General features: G+C 39.6%; 1 protein-coding gene across 1 annotated transcript in view; it reads left to right on the top strand.

Moving 5' to 3' along the window:
- Positions 1 to 8551: 8551 nt before the first annotated feature.
- Positions 8552 to 19643, top strand: part of ITGA11 (integrin subunit alpha 11) — a gene marked incomplete at its 5' end in the record, with an annotated part of 87993 nt that continues 76901 nt past the window's right edge. The window contains one exon of the mRNA XM_032233173.1: positions 8552 to 8673. Within this exon, the coding sequence (XP_032089064.1) occupies positions 8552 to 8673 (122 nt within the window). The remainder of the gene's footprint in view (positions 8674 to 19643) is intronic.

Below are 19643 nucleotides of genomic sequence, written 5' to 3'. Positions count from 1 at the left end.
GGGCGGCGGCGGCAGCTGAGGCTCTCCCGGGGCCGGCGAAGCGGGATTGCCCGGTGGCGGCGGCCACCCATCCAAGGAGATGTTGTTGAGGAAGAAGAGGGGGGCCTGCCTCTGCCGGGCAAGCCCACTTCGCCGGCCCTGGGAGAGCCTCAGCCGCCACCGCTGCTGCATCCTCCTCCGCCGCCAGCGTCGGCGGCCCTGCTCGGGCCCCCCGCGGGCTTCCTGCTGCCCCCCGTGGCTGTGCTGGACCCTTCCCGCAGGCTGCGAAAGAACGAAGTATGTAGAACGCCCTTCTGTCGCCGCGCTGTTGTCCCCACGGTGATGACGCGCGGTGATGACGTCGCGACTTTAGCGACGCGATTTAATCTCCGCTATTTTGCGTAGCGCGGTTTTGTCGTGCCACGTTAAAAGTAACGACTAGCACCTTGAAGCGGGTCCGGAGACCAATAGGAAGCCAGTGCAGCTCGCAGAGGATAGGTGTAACATGGGTGTACCTCGGTACACCCATTATCGCTCGCGCAGCTGCATTCTGGACCAGCTGTCCAGAAATAGTGGTTTGTTTGCTCTTTGACCAAAGCAGCACTTTCAGAAAAATGGTGAATGACTAGCCAAATGCTGGCTGAAAATTCCAGTTAAGATTTTACTCTGAGCCAATTCTATTTCACTTTGACAAAGACAAGGCACTGCTTTGATCTCCTTCATTTTCATTCAGTTATACAGCTGCAACTAGATATAGTAGCAAACAACTACACATTCTTTTAAATCCCTTCATCCATTGCTAATGGAAAATATTTGAGGGTGGGAGGGGAAGGTAAATATATGTCAGAATTGGGATGCTATAGTGATAAAGTATGTGAGCTGTGTATCTCTTAGGCCCTTGATAGACCTCTCCTCTCATTGTAGGGTGATTGAATCAAAAGCACTATATTTTTCTTCTTTCCCTCCCCTTGTACATGTAAAATAGTGTGCTGTACATGTCCTTAACCCTGTCAGAACTGCAGTATTATTGCAAATGTGGCCACCCAAGTGTGTTTGGTTAGTTGCATTGAATACATGAGCTGCTTTCATTAGATGCATTTTAGCCAGAGAAATCTTCTTGACTTATACATTGCTTTAAGCAATTGTTTATCTTCATCATGATCTCTTGAACAAAACATACCTGGATGGGTTCAGCTACTATGCTAAAGCAAACAGGTAATTTTATGGCTCAGCACGGTGGCCCAGCCTAAATGGACTGCCTTTGGAAACTCCTCAGAAATGGTTCATTAGGGCAGGAGTTGTTATGCAAATGTTGGCTAAATGTGTAGTTGGGCAGAAAATTCCAGGTTCAAATATGTGATACAGATTTGAATTCTTGAGTGCTTCTCCTGGATGGCCCAATGGACATGTGCTCCCTTCATTCATTCAGCTGCATTAATAGCCCAGTTGGTCTGGCTATAGTCTGGAGGCAAAAAGGAAACTAGTGGAGAACAATAGAAAAACCATGATGCAGATAAAGTGAAAAAAGAGGAACAATGCCAGAAGAAGGGCCCATCACTGATGGGGCACATGGATTAGAAATAAGGACAGCTGGATGGAACTGGGGGGGCTATCATCCCAATGTTGTTTTGCAACCCTTTCTGTGTATGGCTCAGCAGTTAAAGACACTGAGCTTGTCAGCTGGAAAGCTGACAACCTAGATTTGTGACCTGAGTGCTGCACAATAGGTGGAGTTCCAGTTCTTGCTCCAACTCCTGCCAACTTAGCAATTCGAGAGCATGCAAATGTGAGTAGATAAATACCTTTGGTGGGAAGGTAACAGTGTTCCATGTGCCTTTGGTGTGTAGTCATGCTAGGGCCACATGATCACAGAAGTGTCTTCAGAGAACGCTGGCTTCCTCAGCTGAGAAACAGAGATGAGCACTTTCCCCTAGAGCGGACATGACTGGAAGGAAAAAGCTTTACCTTTACCTTGATAGCGCTTGATTGCATTTTCTCAATTCCTGTTCAAGGAGATGTGCTCACCTTGATTTTAGGAGGCAGCCAGGAAATAAATAAATGCCATAGGCCTCCAGCCATATGCGTATTGCATATTGCCACCTGACAAGACATTGAAACCCTAAACCAGAGACTGAATTACAGTAAGGATTATTACCCAAGATCCCGTCCCCCCAAACACACTTTATGTTATAGTTAGGTGTTCTGTCCCCCCTTCTCCGCTCGTTAACAGACGACAGGCAAACAAACTTAAAAGGAACTCTCTTTATCAGTTCTCGGCTCAGACTGGCTCCGAGCCCAAAAATAAACATAAATCAAGTCTCTGACCAGATAACAGAATACAAAACAAAACTCTTACAAAGCAATGCACTTCTCCAAGTGTCTCTCACAAACCATGATCGATGAATGCTGAACGAATGAATGAACATTGACTCCTGCAACCAGGGCATGGCACCATCCGTCCTTTTATCCCCAGAACACGCCACTAACGAGCCCCAGCTGCATTGTTAATCTTGCATCCCGAAAAGACTCACAGAAGATGTCTGCTGAGTCACAACAGTTAGGGCAGGAGCTCTGGGCAGCAGATTCTGGCTGTATCCTTCCTGGGTTCCTGTCAATGGCGGTCTCACAATTATGGCTAAAGACTTGGACTTCAAAACAGTCATAGGTCTCTTTTTTCACTCCCATTGTAGCAGTGGTGGGTTCCGGATCCCGTTCCAACCATACCGGTTGGAACAGGCCCGGCGTCACCCACATGGATACGTGCGGGGCGCGCATGCGTCATACTTGCCTGTGACGCTTCCGCAAGCCTCCACGATGCTCCAGATGCTCGGTGGAGCATCGCACAGGCACCGTACGCGACATGCGTGTGCGCAGAACCGCCAAAGCCTTAAAGGACAGGTAAGGAGCTTGGGCAGGCAGTGGGCCCTCCGGAACACTGTACCGGAACGGTACCCGGTGCTCCGAGCAGGCTCCGGTATGCCTGTACCAGGGCATACCGCCTGCAACTCACCATTGCATTGTAGCTTCAAGCAGTCACTAGTTGAATGGTTGTTACTATCTGTAATATGCATTCAGTATGTGTGTGTGTGTGTGTGTGTGTGTGTGTGTGTGTATGTATATATATATGTATGTATGTATGTATCCTCGCTGATAAGGAGTCGAGCCCTGTAGCTCAATGGTTAACACATCTGCCTTAGAGGCAATAGAGCACAGGTTCGATTCCCAGTAAGGGTGTGGCTAGCTGATGAGAGCTAAATAGCTTGAAATAGATCTATACTAGTCTCCCTTTATTTATTTATCAGCATAAATATAACAAATGTAACAAAAAAGGCAACAGTAAAAAATATTGGGTTTCTGTCTGGATGGTCTCTTGTGACGAGCCGAAGACAGAGAGTGGAAGTGTGACCTTCCTCCCATGTTTGGGCATACCAGGGGTTGTGACTTTAAATATATACCTTTCACCCTGGCCTCGCTGATAAGGAGTCGAGCCCTGTAGCTCAATGGTTAACACATCTGCCTTAGAGGCAATAGAGCACAGGTTCGATTCCCAGTAAGGGTGTGGCTAGCTGATGAGAGCTAAATAGCTTGAAATAGATCTATACTAGTCTCCCTTTATTTATTTATCAGCATAAATATAACATATATATATATATATATATATATATATATATATATATATATGTGTGTGTGTGTGTGTGTGTGTGTGTGTGTGTGTGTGTGTGTGTGTGTGTATATATATATATATATATATATATATATATATATATATATATATATATTTCCAAGTATCTCTCTAGGCTTAAAGCAGGGGTGAAATTCAGCAGGTTCTGAACCAGTAATGGAAATTTTGAGTAGTTTGGAGAACTGGCAACCACTGCTTCAGCGTTTTCCCCACAATTATTATTGGTGGTTGCAACACAGTGCTTTGTTTGGAACTTAATACACCTATCTAGAAAGAAAAAATAGATTGTGGACATCCTGTGAAAAGGGTTAGATTCAATAGCATTCCAATAAATTGATAATTTGCAAACAATTGAATCACTGCTTGTAGTTATGTTTTAAATGTGCAATTCTGTCACAACCGACAATTTGAAAGAATATCCACAATATAACCTTAAAACTGCAAATATGCTACTAGTCAAAATGGCTAAGAATATCTAGGTACATAATTTCAGTTTGTGTTTAATCTGTCATGGTTGCCACATACTTGATAATTCTGGTTTTGTACTTACTGTACTAATAAGAAAGCTTCAACTGAGTCACAGTCAATTCAACATTATTCTTTATAGCAGAGGAAAACACTTCTCCAATAATTGGGCTCAGATTTTAAGAACTAGGATGAATCCAGTTCAAATCAAGCCATAAATAATATTAATCTAGCTTCTGCATCAGAAATACCAATTGGGAGCAAAATTTGTGGTGAAACCACATAATCCCAAACTCTCAAATTTTCAAACACCTCAACCTATTAAACAATGACCCAGTGTTCCAACTAATTTCATCCAATTCTGAAGCCATTAGGATAGCCAATTTGAACTGGGTCTACTTCATATTTCTGTTGCAGATGCATATAACAGACTCCTAGTTGAGATCCCAGTTCACTTAATTCCCTCCTGGCTGACATTTTGTAAGATATTAATGATGGAGTTTTTCCCCAGGAAGTCTTTTCATCACTTTATAAATAGCATCTGGAATTTCTCTTTTTATTATTTTCATTTTTATTTTTATGTGTGGTACACATTGTCTTTATTAATGTATTTGTCTCCATATAATGCAAATTATCATTGTCATGTTTTAGTTGTTTTTTATATTCTGTGTAAGAGTCTGAATTCTGGTTGGTGGGGTCCAAGAGAAGAGACTTTTTTGCCTTAGCTCCCACCCTCTGAAATATGATTTCCCCTGAAGTGAGATGTTCACATATATCAGTAAAGGACCTTTTTGGCCTTCTGAAAGGGCCTGAAACTTGGCTCTGCCTATTGGCCTCAGGCTCCATGTGGTATGTCATAATGGAAGGGGTTAATGGATTCAGATAAGATTCCTACCTCCCCCATATCCATTTCATCCCTTCCTTGCCACCTTTACCTTTTTATTTTTTAAGTCAATGTTAACGTTAATGCAGTATTTTTTGTTTTGTTTTAATGTTTCAATTTGTTGTTTTATTTGGTTTTAAGATGCCTAGAGTTGCCTCTAAATGAGATGGGCAGCATATAAATTTAATAAATAAATATAAATGTGTTTAATAAATACATTAAAAAATAAAAAATAAACATTAAAAACTAACAATCCTCCATATATAATGCAGATATTCCCAGTAGATATGAGGAAACAGTAGTGTCTGCAAAGTAGGATCAACAGTGACAAGATGGTGGCCACATTACACATTAAAAAGGTCATCACACCATCATGGTTGCCATCTTGAATTTGTTACCATACTCTGTGGATATCATTGTGGGGAAGCCATTTTTATCATTCTCTCTATATTCTACATTATATATAAATATAACATCTTCTTCCAGTCCAGGTTGAACTGTAGTGATGCCTGGAGAAGTTCATGTAATTTTCTTGGCAAGGATACTATGAGATACCTATTATCTTCTGAGATGGTTTATAATCTTGTCGGGGATTTCCTAGCAGCCTCAGTTTATGTCTAAGAACTAACCAGAATTATTCATGCTTACCTTTTTCAGATCAGCCCAATTCAACCACATATTTATATAAATTCTTTTTGTTCTCTTCCTGAATCTTTTTTCCAATCTTTTTATCCCACATTTATTATTCTTATATAATAACTCAAAACCTCCCTCCTCCTATTTTTTCACCAGACAACAACCCTGTGAGGTGAGTTGGTCAAGAGAGAGTGACTGGCCAAAAGTTGCCCAGCTTGCTTTCATGCCTAAAGTGGGACTAGAACTCACAGTCTCCCAGGTTCTAATTTGTTAATGGTGTTAATCCACATTAAATGAACTGGCCTTTGTCATGGGCACTGCCAAACTGCATTCTGTAATGGTACAGCCAATTGTGGGACAATTAAATGAAATTTATTAGCACTTCTAATGATAGCTAAGAATACATGTGTTAAAGGCTGGATAACTCACAGGCCACAAGCTCCATGTGGTTATCAATCCTATAACTGCTCTGTTGAAATTTAGAAACAGAAACAGTGACACAATTACTAACCAATTTCTGGTGGGGAACAGGGTTAGTGTTATAGAAACTCCCCAAAACAAAATGAAAAACCAGATACTTTATATTCTTGCTTCTTGGCCCACCCCATCCACCCTTATATATTCCCCACTAAAAATAATGCTCATTCATGGAATTGGGGAAAAGGAGCATACTCTTCCTTATCTTTTGGGATCCAATATCAAATATGTTATTTCCGGAACACTCCCAAGGATAAAAACTTTCAGCCAAGAGAATGGGAAATTGGATAAATATTTTATTCTTCATTTAGTCTTGCTCTGCATATTTCCAGTTTCCAGACACAATATGCATAATGCCAGTATTTTTGTGGGCAAAAATAAATTCCTTTAGCTTTTTTCTACTGTTCTTTTAGGTCAGCCCTTATTGCCAGAGAGGTCTCATACCTAAAAAAAACTCTTAAGCATCAAAAGACAAAAGGGCAGAGAATACTGGAAAAGAACTTTTGTACTTTAAATTTGAATGTGGCGGGAGAGTTGGAATAGAATTCAGGTTAATTTATATGACCACAAATCATATGCATGCTCTTACTAATAAGGTGTTACACATATTTTCATGCTGTATGTGTATATTGCATCTCCTAAGGACTTTTATAAATGAGATATTACTTATTATTGTACCTCCATTGACTAATTGGTTAAAAAGTTTGCATTTTACAAGCAACACTGTATTTTTTATCTCTGTTTTTTTTGCGAGAAAGTATAGTAGAATGTAGTGGCATACCGCAGGGCTCAATACTCTCCTTTGTATTCCTTCTATCTTTTCCCTTCTCAAAACCGATATGCCCAACTCCTTCACCTCCTTCATAAGTCTACAGGTTTTTTTGTACTGGAGCCATAAGCTTCTGGACATCTGGAAAACCAGCCAGCTGAAGAAAAAAAACTTTTTCCAAATTTCAACCCTTTCCTCCACTTTGGCCATTGTGATAGAATGATAACTTCCTGTGATTTAGAAACTATTGCTACAGTCAACATTGGTACTTTCTGAAGTTATATCACACTGTTAAATTCCATATGCAATCAATTGTTACCCGAAACTTTTTTATAAAAAATATTGTCACACAGGTTTTCCCTATTCTCCAAACCCATGGATTTGATTTTGATTTACACTGTTCTCTATTAAATTCTATTGTATTAATGTTTACTCCTGAATCAGGTAAACCAAGCCTTCCCTCTTTATAATGTGTTTCAAAAGACTACAATGGAAAACAAGGTAGATGCGTTTAAAACTCTTAGGTAATTTCAATTCAACTATCATTGGGTTTATGACCATAGTAATGGGGAATGGCTCCATATATTTGGGACCAGGTTTTTTGCAGTGACTGCGTAAATGTTGTAAAAAGATAAACTTTACCCGCTACTTTACATTCCTTCTGTGGAGCTCTCCTCTTATCAGCTTGTCTCTTACGTGTCCCAGACCTCATTAATGAAGAAAGAGAACGCAACATAGATAATGGTAAAAATGAAAACAAAAATTGAAAAATGGATTGGACCAGAAATTGACAGCTTCTTCATTACTCTGTAATGCAGAATTTTGGGAGCATTAATGTAATCTGCAGAAACTGACCAATGGCCATGTTTCAGCTAACCAGACCCTCTTGAATAACATAACACCAACTGTGCCTGGTCCTGGACTTGGGGGGGGGGGGGGGCTTTCTCATTCATGCTACATTTTTTTGTTTACTGCAGTACTCACTACATGGAGCTGTCTTTGAAGATGTTCCAGAAACTGCAGCTAATCCAGAATTAAAACAGCACAGATAGCGTTTGACATTTTTTCATTATACTTGTATAACACCACTGCTTTGTGAATTGCACCAGCTGTCAGTCAGTTTCTGAATGTGATTCAAGTGGGAATTAGCCTCTATAAAGACTCACATGATATCGGACCAGGCTATTTATGGGACTGCAAGTCTCTCATCATCGCTCTTGCCCACCAAATCTAGCAGGGAGAGCATACTTTGGATCCCTTTCATTAGTGTCCTCTTGACACATTAGTTGTACTTTCACTATGGTATCATCTGCTCTGTGAAATTGCTGCTAAGCCAAGCAAAGTACAGGTCAAATGTTAACAGAGATCAACTGCTTCCAGGACCATCAAGAATTATACATATTTTTTAATTGTAAAAGTGTAGAATACCATATGCAAAAACACTTTCTCATTCTCTTGAGCAGATTTTTCTTCTTGAAAGAACTTTGCCTTCCTTGCAGAACCTGAGATAACTCCAGTAAAAATGAATTTGAAAACAATTGACCAACTTAGCATCACAAATCCAAATTATTATTCTGTTCTCTTAGGTGTCATTTCATCCATTTTTCTGAATTTGGAATTTTGGTTCTTTTTTTGCAGAACTAATTTCTGTTAATATTTATTTGTCTCAGGAGTCTGTGATGCGTTTAACATCGATACAAAGAAGCCAAGAATTATCCCAGGCTCCAGAGAAGCATACTTCGGCTACACAGTTCAACAGCATGAAATCAATGGGAAGAAATGGTAAACCATACTGCCTTGGCCTGAGATTGAATGTTTAGCTTCTCTTCCAATTCTGCTGCTCTCTAGATGTGTTGAATATGGCTGTCTGGTTGGAAAATAATGAGTGCTAAAGGCACATCTGACCGTATCAGTCTAGTGAAGGCTAGCTTATTTTGTGATGTCCCTTAAAGTTTAGGACAAAAGTGTAGTTTTTTAAAATGCCTTTTTATTGAGCTGCAACACAATCTTTTGTTGTCATTGTTATGTGGATATCAGAAATATCAATGCTAAATAACAATAGTAGTAGTGTATTGAATGATTAATCTTGTGATTATATTAATATCAGAGCTAAAAGGTATTCTTTTTCCAAACTACTCATGTGTTGCTTTGCTTATAAAGGATAGAAGATTGCTCAGTTCATGCACAAATGTTAACTCCCAGGGGGAAAAATATCCTCCAGCGAGGGGCAACCTGTAGAATTTTTAGATTTTCACACTCTATTCCCAGGGCCCTTGGAAGGACTAGAACACCAGCATTAATCTGTCAGCATCCAGAAAAAATACGAACACACAAAGTGTTTGAAAAAGGAATTATGTTACTGACACTCGAATACAAATAGTGGTGGTGACATTTTAAAAAAGAACATGTTCTTTTTCATCATTTACATGTCAAAAAATAAAAGTAGGGTAATTTTTTATGTAAAGAAAGGCAGATTCTCCATTCAGTCACACTATGATTTAAACAGGGAGAAGATGTGTACAAGCTGTTCATATTCTAGAAAATGTAGCAAATATAAATGATGACAGAACTTTTAAGTTTTAAAAAATCTATGAACCTTCCATTAAAAATCCAGATTGCAATATCATTTTAATATATGCAAGGTTTTTTTTTTCTTTTTACAACACTGTAATTTCTTGATTTGGGGTGGAGTCAGGGTGACATGGTAGAGCTGAGCATTTACTGACCAGACACCCTTCCTGACACCTATGCAGAATTTGCAGCAAATATTTTCTCTTTGCGCCCTGAGAGAGAGAGAGAGAGACATCTGCCACTGCCTAGGATTGAACTCTCAACCTTCTGACTGGGAGGTTAGCATCTTTACCACTAGGCTACCACAGCCCGCTCTATCCTAACATATTCAAGAATAATATGCATAAACCTATATAGCTTGGTGTTTTGTGGTTTGAGTGCCAAGCATTCAGTCAGAATTTGTGGGTGAAAAAGTCTGGTGCAAATGGAGCTAACATTTCAGACTATTTTTCTAATGCCCTGGCAGCTGAGTATATGAACTAGCTATGGATCCAAGAGTTGCCTTTGACTTGGCATGACATTTCTCCCTAGGATATTCAATCAGAGTGCTATTGCAGTCTTTGGGAAAGGGATATCCAGTGTCTGAGCCAACTGTTAAGTCTGTTTCTTTTTAAAAAGATGTCTAAAATGCAAATTCAAGAATTAGTAGCTAAAATAAGCTAATGTAAAGCCAACATGACTTATCTGGTAAAAATATGAATCACTAAACAAACAAACCGACCAATATATGTCATACTATAATTCAATGTTGTCTATGGTGCCCATATTCAGCTGACTCTGCTAAATTTGAAATTGGCAAAAAGCATATGTACTGGGGGGAAAAGAAAACTAAAAAAATATATCAAACTTTTATTACAACCTATGGGCCAGAAATCTCAGCAATAAAACACATAAACATGCAATGTTTGATAAAAGTTTAAAAATAACATATGAAATACATTATTATAGTAACTAGTAAAAATATCAGTAGCAATCACCAAATTCTATATATTACTAAAAATCTTGTGTCTTTAACTGGGTGAAACAGTATGTCATAGGGCAAAATATTTTTACCAAGAAACCTCTGCATCCACAGAGGGATAACATTAAGATTATGAGAAATGATAGTACTGCTTTATTCTGCACCAGTGAGGCCACTTGAAATCCTGGGTCCAATTGTGGTCACCATGATACAAGAAAGATTCTGAGACCCTAGAAAATGTGCAGAGAAGAGCAACAAACAAAGGATCTGGAGGCTAAGTCGTACAATGAATGGTTAAGGGAATGATGACCTCACAAAGAGAAGGATTAGGGGTGACATGAGAGCAATCCTCCAGTATTTGAGCAGCTGTTACAGAGAAGAGGGGATTGACTTATTTTCCAAAGCACTAGAGGACAGGAGAAGAAGCAATGGATGGAAGCTCTTTAAGAGAGATCCAGCCTGAGACTAAGGAGAAATCTCCTGACAGTGAGAATAATCAGTGGAACAACTTGCTTCCCAGAGTTGTGGATGCTCCATCAATGAAGTTTTCAAAAGACTGGACAGTTATTTGTCCGGGATAGTGTAAAGTGTCCTGCCTTGAGCAGGGGGTTAGACTAGAAGACCCATAGTCCCTTCCAGCCCTATGGTTCTATGATTCTACCAATTTGTCCCCATACCTTCTTTTCCTGAACTTGTTTAGAATATGCAAAGTCTTTTCATTTATGTAGATGTTTTCTTTATATATCTTTAAGTCCAATTTAATACGAAATTAAGCTAGATAAGAGTCATTTTTAAAGAAGCCTCTGTGTATGTGATGCATGTGTGCATGTGTGTGTGCATGTGTGTGTGTGTGAATGAGTGAGAGACAGAGAGAGAGACAGAGAGATTCCTATGAGTCATTATTGATTCTTGGCAACTGCCTAGACGAATCCTTGCAGTTTTCTTGGCAAGATTTTTCTGAAGTGGTTTTCCTTTGCTTTCTTCCTAAGACTGAGAGACAGAAACTAGCCCAAAGTCTTCTAGCTGGATTTGTACCTAAAACAGGACTAGAAGTAAACTACTATATCAAATTGCATTGTCATTGTCTTCTTCTTCTTCATCTTCTCTCTGATAGCCAAATGCACATGTGTAAACATTTTTGCAAAGCCAGATCACATTTTCAGATATTTGTCTTCAGTCATCAAAATTCACTTCCTCCACAGACCCAGACTCTAATTAAGGAGCATGATTGATGGATGTTTACCTGGTATCTGGTGTTGTTTTGATGGAAATTGGAGAATTAAAACAGGGAATTTCCACCAACCACTCTCCTTAATGTGCCCTGTACTCAGTAAATAAGGACAACAACATTTGCTGGGACTGGACTTCTGGCAGGATAGGAAGTATTGATGAGGCAACAAATTTAATACTGCTGTAGCTTTCTTCAGGCCAAGAAACCAGATGAAAACCATATTAACTGAGCCATAAAGACATACTTTCCCCTTTCAAATAATTCTTGACTTCATTTTTCAACATATTTTTCCATGTCAACATTAGCTCCTTTTCTTTATAGCAGAGGAAAAGTTAAGTAGTCTATATTTATCTACTCCTCCTTCTTCCCCCCCCCTCTGTGTGTGTGTGTGTGTGTGTGTGTGTGTTTGTGCACGTGTGTGTGTGTGCGTGTGCGTGTGCTTAGGTCTATTTAAAGTTTTTCAGCAGAACTGCTTTCTTCATTTTGAAGTTCAGGGGAAGCAGCCAAATGTTACCCATTTGGGGGAAAGGCTTCCAAGTATAATGGTGGTAGTGGAAAGTATGAAAAGAAAGAATTCAGAGAGATTCCAAGAGAGAAGGGGAAAAGTCATTTTCATGCTCCAAAATACAGCCAACACATTAGGTCATCCTCTTTCTTCATTATCTTTCCAGATTGGCATTGAAGCTTGTTCTTTCTAATTTACTGAACTTGGCTCTTTTTTTGTCTAAAATAAGCACGCAGTTATTTTAGTGTGTTAAGAGTATTTCTTTTTCAGAGTGAATTTAACAGTTCTCGAAAACGGGAAATCTCAACATTTCTAATTTTGCTTAATTATGAAAATATTCCAAAATTTCTGAATCTGAAATTTTATATACCATCTGATTTATTTATGCTTCATTTAAAAAGATTTTATGAGCCACTAGCTTAGATCCCTCACAAGCCTGCTTAGGTTTCCCAATGTATGTGATGACAATTCACTGAACAGTTAAATAGTAGAAATGAGCCACTGATCTCAAAAATAACCACTATAGATTCAGTTATTATTTAATAATAACTTCTGTTCTATTCTCCTTCTGTCACATTATGCATCTGGGCAGGGGGCTCCAGGGTCTCCTATTATTTAAAGAAAACCATTCTGGAATCCTTTTCTCAGTTTTCTCCCCAAAAGAGCTCAAGAAGATCCACCTATGAAAATAAGAGGAAGACGCAAAAACATAGGAATGAACCAGATCCACCCCTTTCCCAGCAACAGCTCACCTCTTCTCTGTCTCCAGCCATCCAGTGAGCAGTCCAAGCTAGGCCCCACAGCAATGCATTGTAAGACAGTTAGGATACTTGTCTTGTGGGTGAAGGGTGGCACATCTTTCATCTAAACGGCTCCCATAGAATCCAGCAAAGAGACTACCAAACCAACTTGGGCATCTCTCAAGCTGCACCTCTAAGCATATCTGGCAGCTGTTCCATTCAGCTCCTGGATAGGAGCCACCCATTCTAATCTGCCACCAAAGAAGCTGCTGTGTTTCACTGAGCGACAGGGTCCATCCAGAGATAAGCAGGAGGAAAGTCAGGAACTCAATATAGTTTGGAGTGGACAACATAATGCCCTATTTCCCCAATATTGATGTACATATCCATTATTTCAGTTGAGAAATATATGCATATATGACCCATCAGCCTGTGCATCCTACTCACTCATACACAAACATAACTATGGTTTAGTGAGTTTATTAATGTTCTCCAGAAATTTCCTTCATCAAAAACCCAGAATTAAATCTAGTCCAAAGAGGCACTTGAAAGTTTCTCAATCAAAATAAATCCTCCAGCCAATTTGCTCATAGACAGCTGCTTGGAGCTATCAATCAACTCAGCTCTTGATGTGCCAGGAACTGGTTCATCCTCCTCCAGATGACATCTGGAGAGGTATCTGAGGAAGTTTTGGGGGGCAGCAGTGGGATTCACTTACCTTCCCTAACGGTTTGCAAATGTGAGCACGCACATGTTTCACTCACACATGCTGTGTCTGCGCATGCACATCACCTTCTGCACATGTGCAGAAGGTCACACATTATGTTGGGTTGGGTGGGCAGAGCCTCCCACAGCTGCCGCTACCGGTTTGCCTGAACCAGAGACAACCAGCTGAATACCACCTCTGATCGGGGGAATCATTCCAATGAATCATAATAATAATAATAGTCTGTACTGTAACCTTGTAATGTTAAAGTCTCTCATTCTGGCCAGAGCCCTGCATTTACGGATCTTGGTGCCATAGCAAAAAAAAAAGCAGGCTCTTCTGGCCTCAGTTCCTCTCCAAATGGTTGGTTTCTACTGTTATGTTAGATGGTAGACATTTGTGATCCCGCTGTTCCTTTGGATGGAACTCATAGGAAGATGCAAAGTTAAGCTGGCAAGGATTACTTTTAAGACTCTTTTTGCTAAGTGTTTCTACATATTCATTTGTTCCCTTTATTCACAATACAATTTGAATTTGTGGAAGAGCAGAACTCTGAGGAGGGCCTGACCCAGTCAGGACCCAGAAGTCTCATGCTTCCATGCCTGCCACTCTCATTGAGCATGTGAGCCAGAGAAGTTGGCAGCCGACCTTCATGTCCTTGAGGTAATAACACTTCTAGGAGCAGACATGACGTTCTCAGTCCTACTGTACAGCAACATGAAAGAAAGGAAGAAATGGCCTCAGGGGAGGCAGCATCAGATCTGCTTTGAAGATTTACAGCCATAATTGCACAGTGTTGATCTGTAAAAGTAATTAGTCATCTATCCCCATCCATCTTGGCCGGCTAGATACTGAATGCACTATGTTCCAGGAGGGGTGGGAAATATGCTTGGCTTAAGATCAACTTTTGCTAGACATTCCGAGCACAAATACAAGAAGCTGAAAACAGTTATATGTTTAACACCAACATACAGTTGGTTCTTTTTGGAACAAAGCTACTGTGATGGGGGTAGGCAGGTCTAGTCATCCTAAAGCATTTCCATATGAAAAAATAAACATATTTCCAGACTTAATTTTGTCAGTAGAAAATTCCCCTGCCAGCTGAGAGGCCAGCAGAGAATTTCCACTTGTAACATTTGAGACAATTAAAAACTCATTTTTGAACTTAAACTATATTGTGGTACAATAGTCCTCATAAAATGTGGCAATGAGTTTCACAAGCTAATTATGCTTTTTGTGAAGAATTGCTGTCTTTTTTACATTCTTCCATGTATGAGAAATAGTGGAGAAAGTATTACATACAACAGTATAGGACCTGATTTGTTCTCTTTTTAAGGAGACCACAAGTCATTTTAGGTATGGAATAGACTAGCCATATTTTTCGTATTACAAAGCTGCACTTAGTACTATACAACCAACTTTTTTTTCTGAAATTTTTATTTTTGAATAAACACAAATACAACACAAAGAATCCTTCTTTACATACTATAGAAAGTGTGTCAATTGGTTACAAAAAGCTTTCGTGCATTTCGTGCAACCAACTTCTTAAAAATTCTGGATGCTATGCTTTGGTTCAATCCATAGTTCTTTCACTCTTGCATGTTCAGTGCCCTTTCTTTCTTTCTTTCTTTCTTTCTTTCTTTCTTTCTTTCTTTCTTTCTTTCCTTCTTTCTTTCCTTCCTTCCTTCCTTCCTTCCTTCTTTCTTTCTTTCTTTCTTTCTTTCTTTCCTTCCATCCCTTTCTTTCTTTCCTTCCTTCTCTCTCTCTCTCTCTCTCTCTTTCTTTCTTTCTTTCTTTCTTTCTTTCTTTCTTTCTAAGCAATGCTCATAAAACTGACATCAGAAGGTATTCAACAGTTGTATACAGAAGCCACAGTTATCCATAAGATCAGTCGCAAAAGAGAAAGAGAAAAGAAAAAAAACCCTGAGAAAACAGCATCAAGAGCTAGACGAATATGCTATCTATTGTGTGGAAACATTTGACCTCAGGTGGAATCTAATAACCCATGGGGCAGGCTCTCTTAGACTATATCAGTCCTGCTCACCCTCATTTCTCCCTCAACTCTGAGGATTTTGGAAAAGCACATTGAGGGAAGGTTATTGTGTAAATAACACATTGGTCAGAAGAAAGTCGAGGACGAGGATGAAAGTCTGCCTTCTATCATTTATGTGCATTATGTCATTGGTTCAGCTGTCAAACAACTCTACTTCAGCAGTGTCCATGAGAGAGGGGTCAAAAAAGCCAGATGGTGGCTGCAGTCATATGATCAAATCCTTATTGTGCACTAAAAAAGAATAGTTTTGATCACATGGACATGGCTACATCTTGAATCTCCACCACCACCCCTCAGCAGGTCCCTGTCTTTTATTTGCAGGATTTTTATAAAAAAAATTCTTAGAGCCTAAGAGGCAGTTGAGATATTTTTCTATTAACATTGGTCTGGTTTTCTAGGTGTACATGGATCTTAGACAAGATGTTCTGAATTTATCAATGGCTGCAGGACAGACAAGTTTCTTCTTCAAAAAAGCTATTATAAACCTCCAAAATATCCTCCATAACATTTCCCAGCCAAATAAACTGTTTTTTTGCTAGTAGCCAGCAACCGTTGTACAGAGATGCAGTCCTGTGATATTTGCCTGGATACAACCTCCCTTAAATTCCATTATTCCTAAGTAAGCAAGCCTGGCTCTGGATTCAAATATTTTGAAAGTTCCAGCATGAAATTGGAGCAGAAGCCTTGAACAATGGAAACTTTAGAGAAAAGGAAAGGGTTAGAGTGGGGAGGAGGGGGAGAGCCAAGACAATGCATTCTGCATTTTACTTGTTTTAAAACTAATAATCTTGGAGTCTGAAATAAGACAATTCACTGTGGTGGGCTCACCTTAGCCAACTCACCATAGGACAAGTCACCTGGGGACAATTCCGTCAGGGGTGGTATGCACTTACCTTCCCTATTGGTTCACAAATGTGAGCCCCACCTCCATGCATGCACACAGCCTTCCACGCATGTGCTTTTGGTGAAAAAAGGGGCTAAATGGGATGCCATAGAAGCGGGTGTGGGTGGGAGGGACCACCGGTTATTTCTGCTACTGGTTTGGGCAAACCAAGCCGAACCAGTAGAATGCCACCTCTGAATTCAGTGCAGGATAACTCAACAAGAGGTAACTATACTGCTATCTGCCACTGTTCTTCAACTATTTTAATTTTTGTCATTCACCGTTCATTTTGTCCCATAGCATCCTTTCTTTAATGATTCTATTCCACCATTTCTTCGTAATAAAAAGAAATACGTCAAATGAGAAATGCAAGAGTTACACTAATATTGAACAAATGGTGGAATAGAATCATTAAAGAAAGGATGCTGAAGGAGGGAAAAAATGAAACATGAATGATAAAAATTAAAATATCTCTCATTGAGTTATCCCACAGCAAGTTGGTTGTGGTGAGTTATCCCACAATTAATCCACCGGGGTGAGTTGGCCAGGGCAAGTCAGCAGTGATGAACCAGCCATGGGGTGTTGTTCTAGGCCAGTGATCCCCAATCTTTCCACCTTGACAGCCCAGCCTGGCACTGGGGGCAGGTGAGTGGCAGGAGTATTTGCATGTGCAAAACTCCATTTGTGCGAGTGGTGGGCATGCACGCCCTGCACGCGCCCCAATGGAGCTTCATGTATGCGTGCTTGCCGGTCTCTCCTGCAGCCCAGTTTTGAACATGCTGCAGCCCAGTAGTGGTCTGCAGCTCAGGGGTTGGGAACCCCTGTTCTAGACTCCTTGAGATGGGCAATAGGTTGGGGTGATCATTAGAGTGTGAATTGCCTAGAATTGATATATTGTCCTGCCAGTAATATTGTACTTATAGTGTTTTCTACAGGTTTTTAAATGGTATTTGTATGGCTATTTGAAATGAAATAAGTAAACTACTAATTCATGCATCCTACTGGAAAGGATGTCTAGTTAAGGTAGATCTGCCAAAAATCCTAATGACATACAAGATGGAACTAAAGAGTTAAACTTTTCTGCACTTCCCTTGTATTTTTAAAGCTTAGAACTTTTAAGGGAATGAAATGAAGATGATCTATCCCTAATGTACTTCCTGCAAATACAGCAAAACATGATACTCTACTGTGGCTTTCTCCTTACAACACCCCTCTAAAGAATGTCGCTTTTTGTCTCTGTTTATGTATTTTTATTAGTATTTGTGTGAGCGTGCACATGTGTATGTATGTATTAATAATGAAGGACTATTTCAGCATGAAGGACTATTAGGTCTTCAATTCCAGCTGTTCCTCTAGATAAAGTATTAACATTTAATTGGAATTCTTCGGTCTTTAAGATTTTGCTGCATCATTTCATATCCCTGACTGGTTTTATATAGTATTACTTTTGTATTCTACATTTTCTCTGGTAACTCTAAGTTGCACAAATGAAAGGGGAGTTACACTGATTCTCATGCTCCTTCTCCTCCTCCAACTCCTACTAGAGAAGGGGATTGGGTCAAATGAGCAAGGGAGGAACCTGTGGCTCCTTGCTCCCAGGCCATTTCATCACAATGTTTTTCTTCCAAGTAAAGCCATATATCTTTTTACTTCCTAAGATGCTTATAACCTGTGCATTTTTGGGCATAAATACAATGCCATTCTGCAGTGTTTTATTTTCCATTTCTCATACTGGCAAGGGTCTCATTTTGATAGCGATTGCCTGTTGGAGGAAAATTATTACCTTCAAGTGTATTGCTAACTGGAAGATACAATAAATACATTCAGATTTTAAATGGATGTGGGGCACTGGCCAATGTATAATCTTTACTGTATAATCTTTACTAATCAGCATACATTAACATTAAATTTTGTTGCATTCAGCTCTCAATAATATATTGTTGATATAACAATCAACCAATATTTTCCATAGTTAGCGTAAATCTCAAGATAGTTTCTGGCTAGAGGGCTTAACAAAATGTTGCTTGTACTTCTAGAGCAGGGATGGGGAACTATGGCCCTTTTATGACTTGTGGATTTTAACTCCCAGAATTCATGAGCCATGCTGGCTGAGGAATTCTGGGAATTGAAGTCCACAAGTCATAAAGAGGCCATAGTTCCCCACCTCTGCTCTAGAGTTTCAGTCACCTGGGCTGTCATAGTCTCATGATATCCAATTATTTTTCATCCCTCAATAGTGCATAAAACTGTGATAATAAAATATCAGCCCAAGAATCACATTTGTCCCAATTAAGCCCCAAGTAAAACAAACAACAAGCTGGAGATAATTAACAGGGTACATTTTTATAACATAAAATAGTAAGGTAAGGAAAAGGCCTTGCATAAAACAATACATATATAGTTTTCCAATATACATATTCATTTAACTAGTTTTCATATTGTTCATAAAGAATAGCTAGGCATGGTTATAAACATGCACATATTTCTTCTTGAAGAATGTTCTTTCCACTTGCAACTTATACAGATGCTCTTTTACCTGTAGAGAACAACCAGTTAAAGACTAAGGTAGTTGTACTGATTCATTAGGTCAATTGGCGTTTACTTCCGGAGTTTTCTTCAAGGCTATTTACTTCCTGCTACTATCTGAATAATCTGCTGCTTTCACATTTTTATTAAATAACCTCCCTCCCCAGATTTCAATCACAATGTTGTAGTTTCCAGCTTTCTGACTTTCCTGACATTCCTTTTCTGATGGACCAACAATCTGATCCAGCAAGACATTTCTTATGTTCATAAACCATGTAATTTTTAGAAAATGCAGTATTGATGCTAGTGAACTGAGATCAAATGCATCTCTTCAGTTAGTAGCAACCAAAAGTCACCCTAGGTCTTCTTCTTTACATGGTCATATAATCATAGGGCTAAAAGTCCCATTGCTTCCTGTCTTTGGTGCCTCTCTTTCTTGTGACTGCACCTCAAGTCCTGGAAGACTGCCATCATGTGTTCCCTGAGTCTTCTCTTCATTAACTGGCTCATACTTAAGCAGTGATCCACCAGGACACCTCTGTCCCTCTCATAGGCACTAATGTTGAGCCAGGTGCT

This window comes from Thamnophis elegans, chromosome 16, assembly GCF_009769535.1.
Source record: "Thamnophis elegans isolate rThaEle1 chromosome 16, rThaEle1.pri, whole genome shotgun sequence".
Classification (NCBI taxonomy): domain Eukaryota; kingdom Metazoa; phylum Chordata; class Lepidosauria; order Squamata; family Colubridae; genus Thamnophis; species Thamnophis elegans.
The sequence above is the reverse complement of the archived record's forward strand: the minus strand, read 5'-3'. Positions and strand labels throughout refer to the sequence as shown.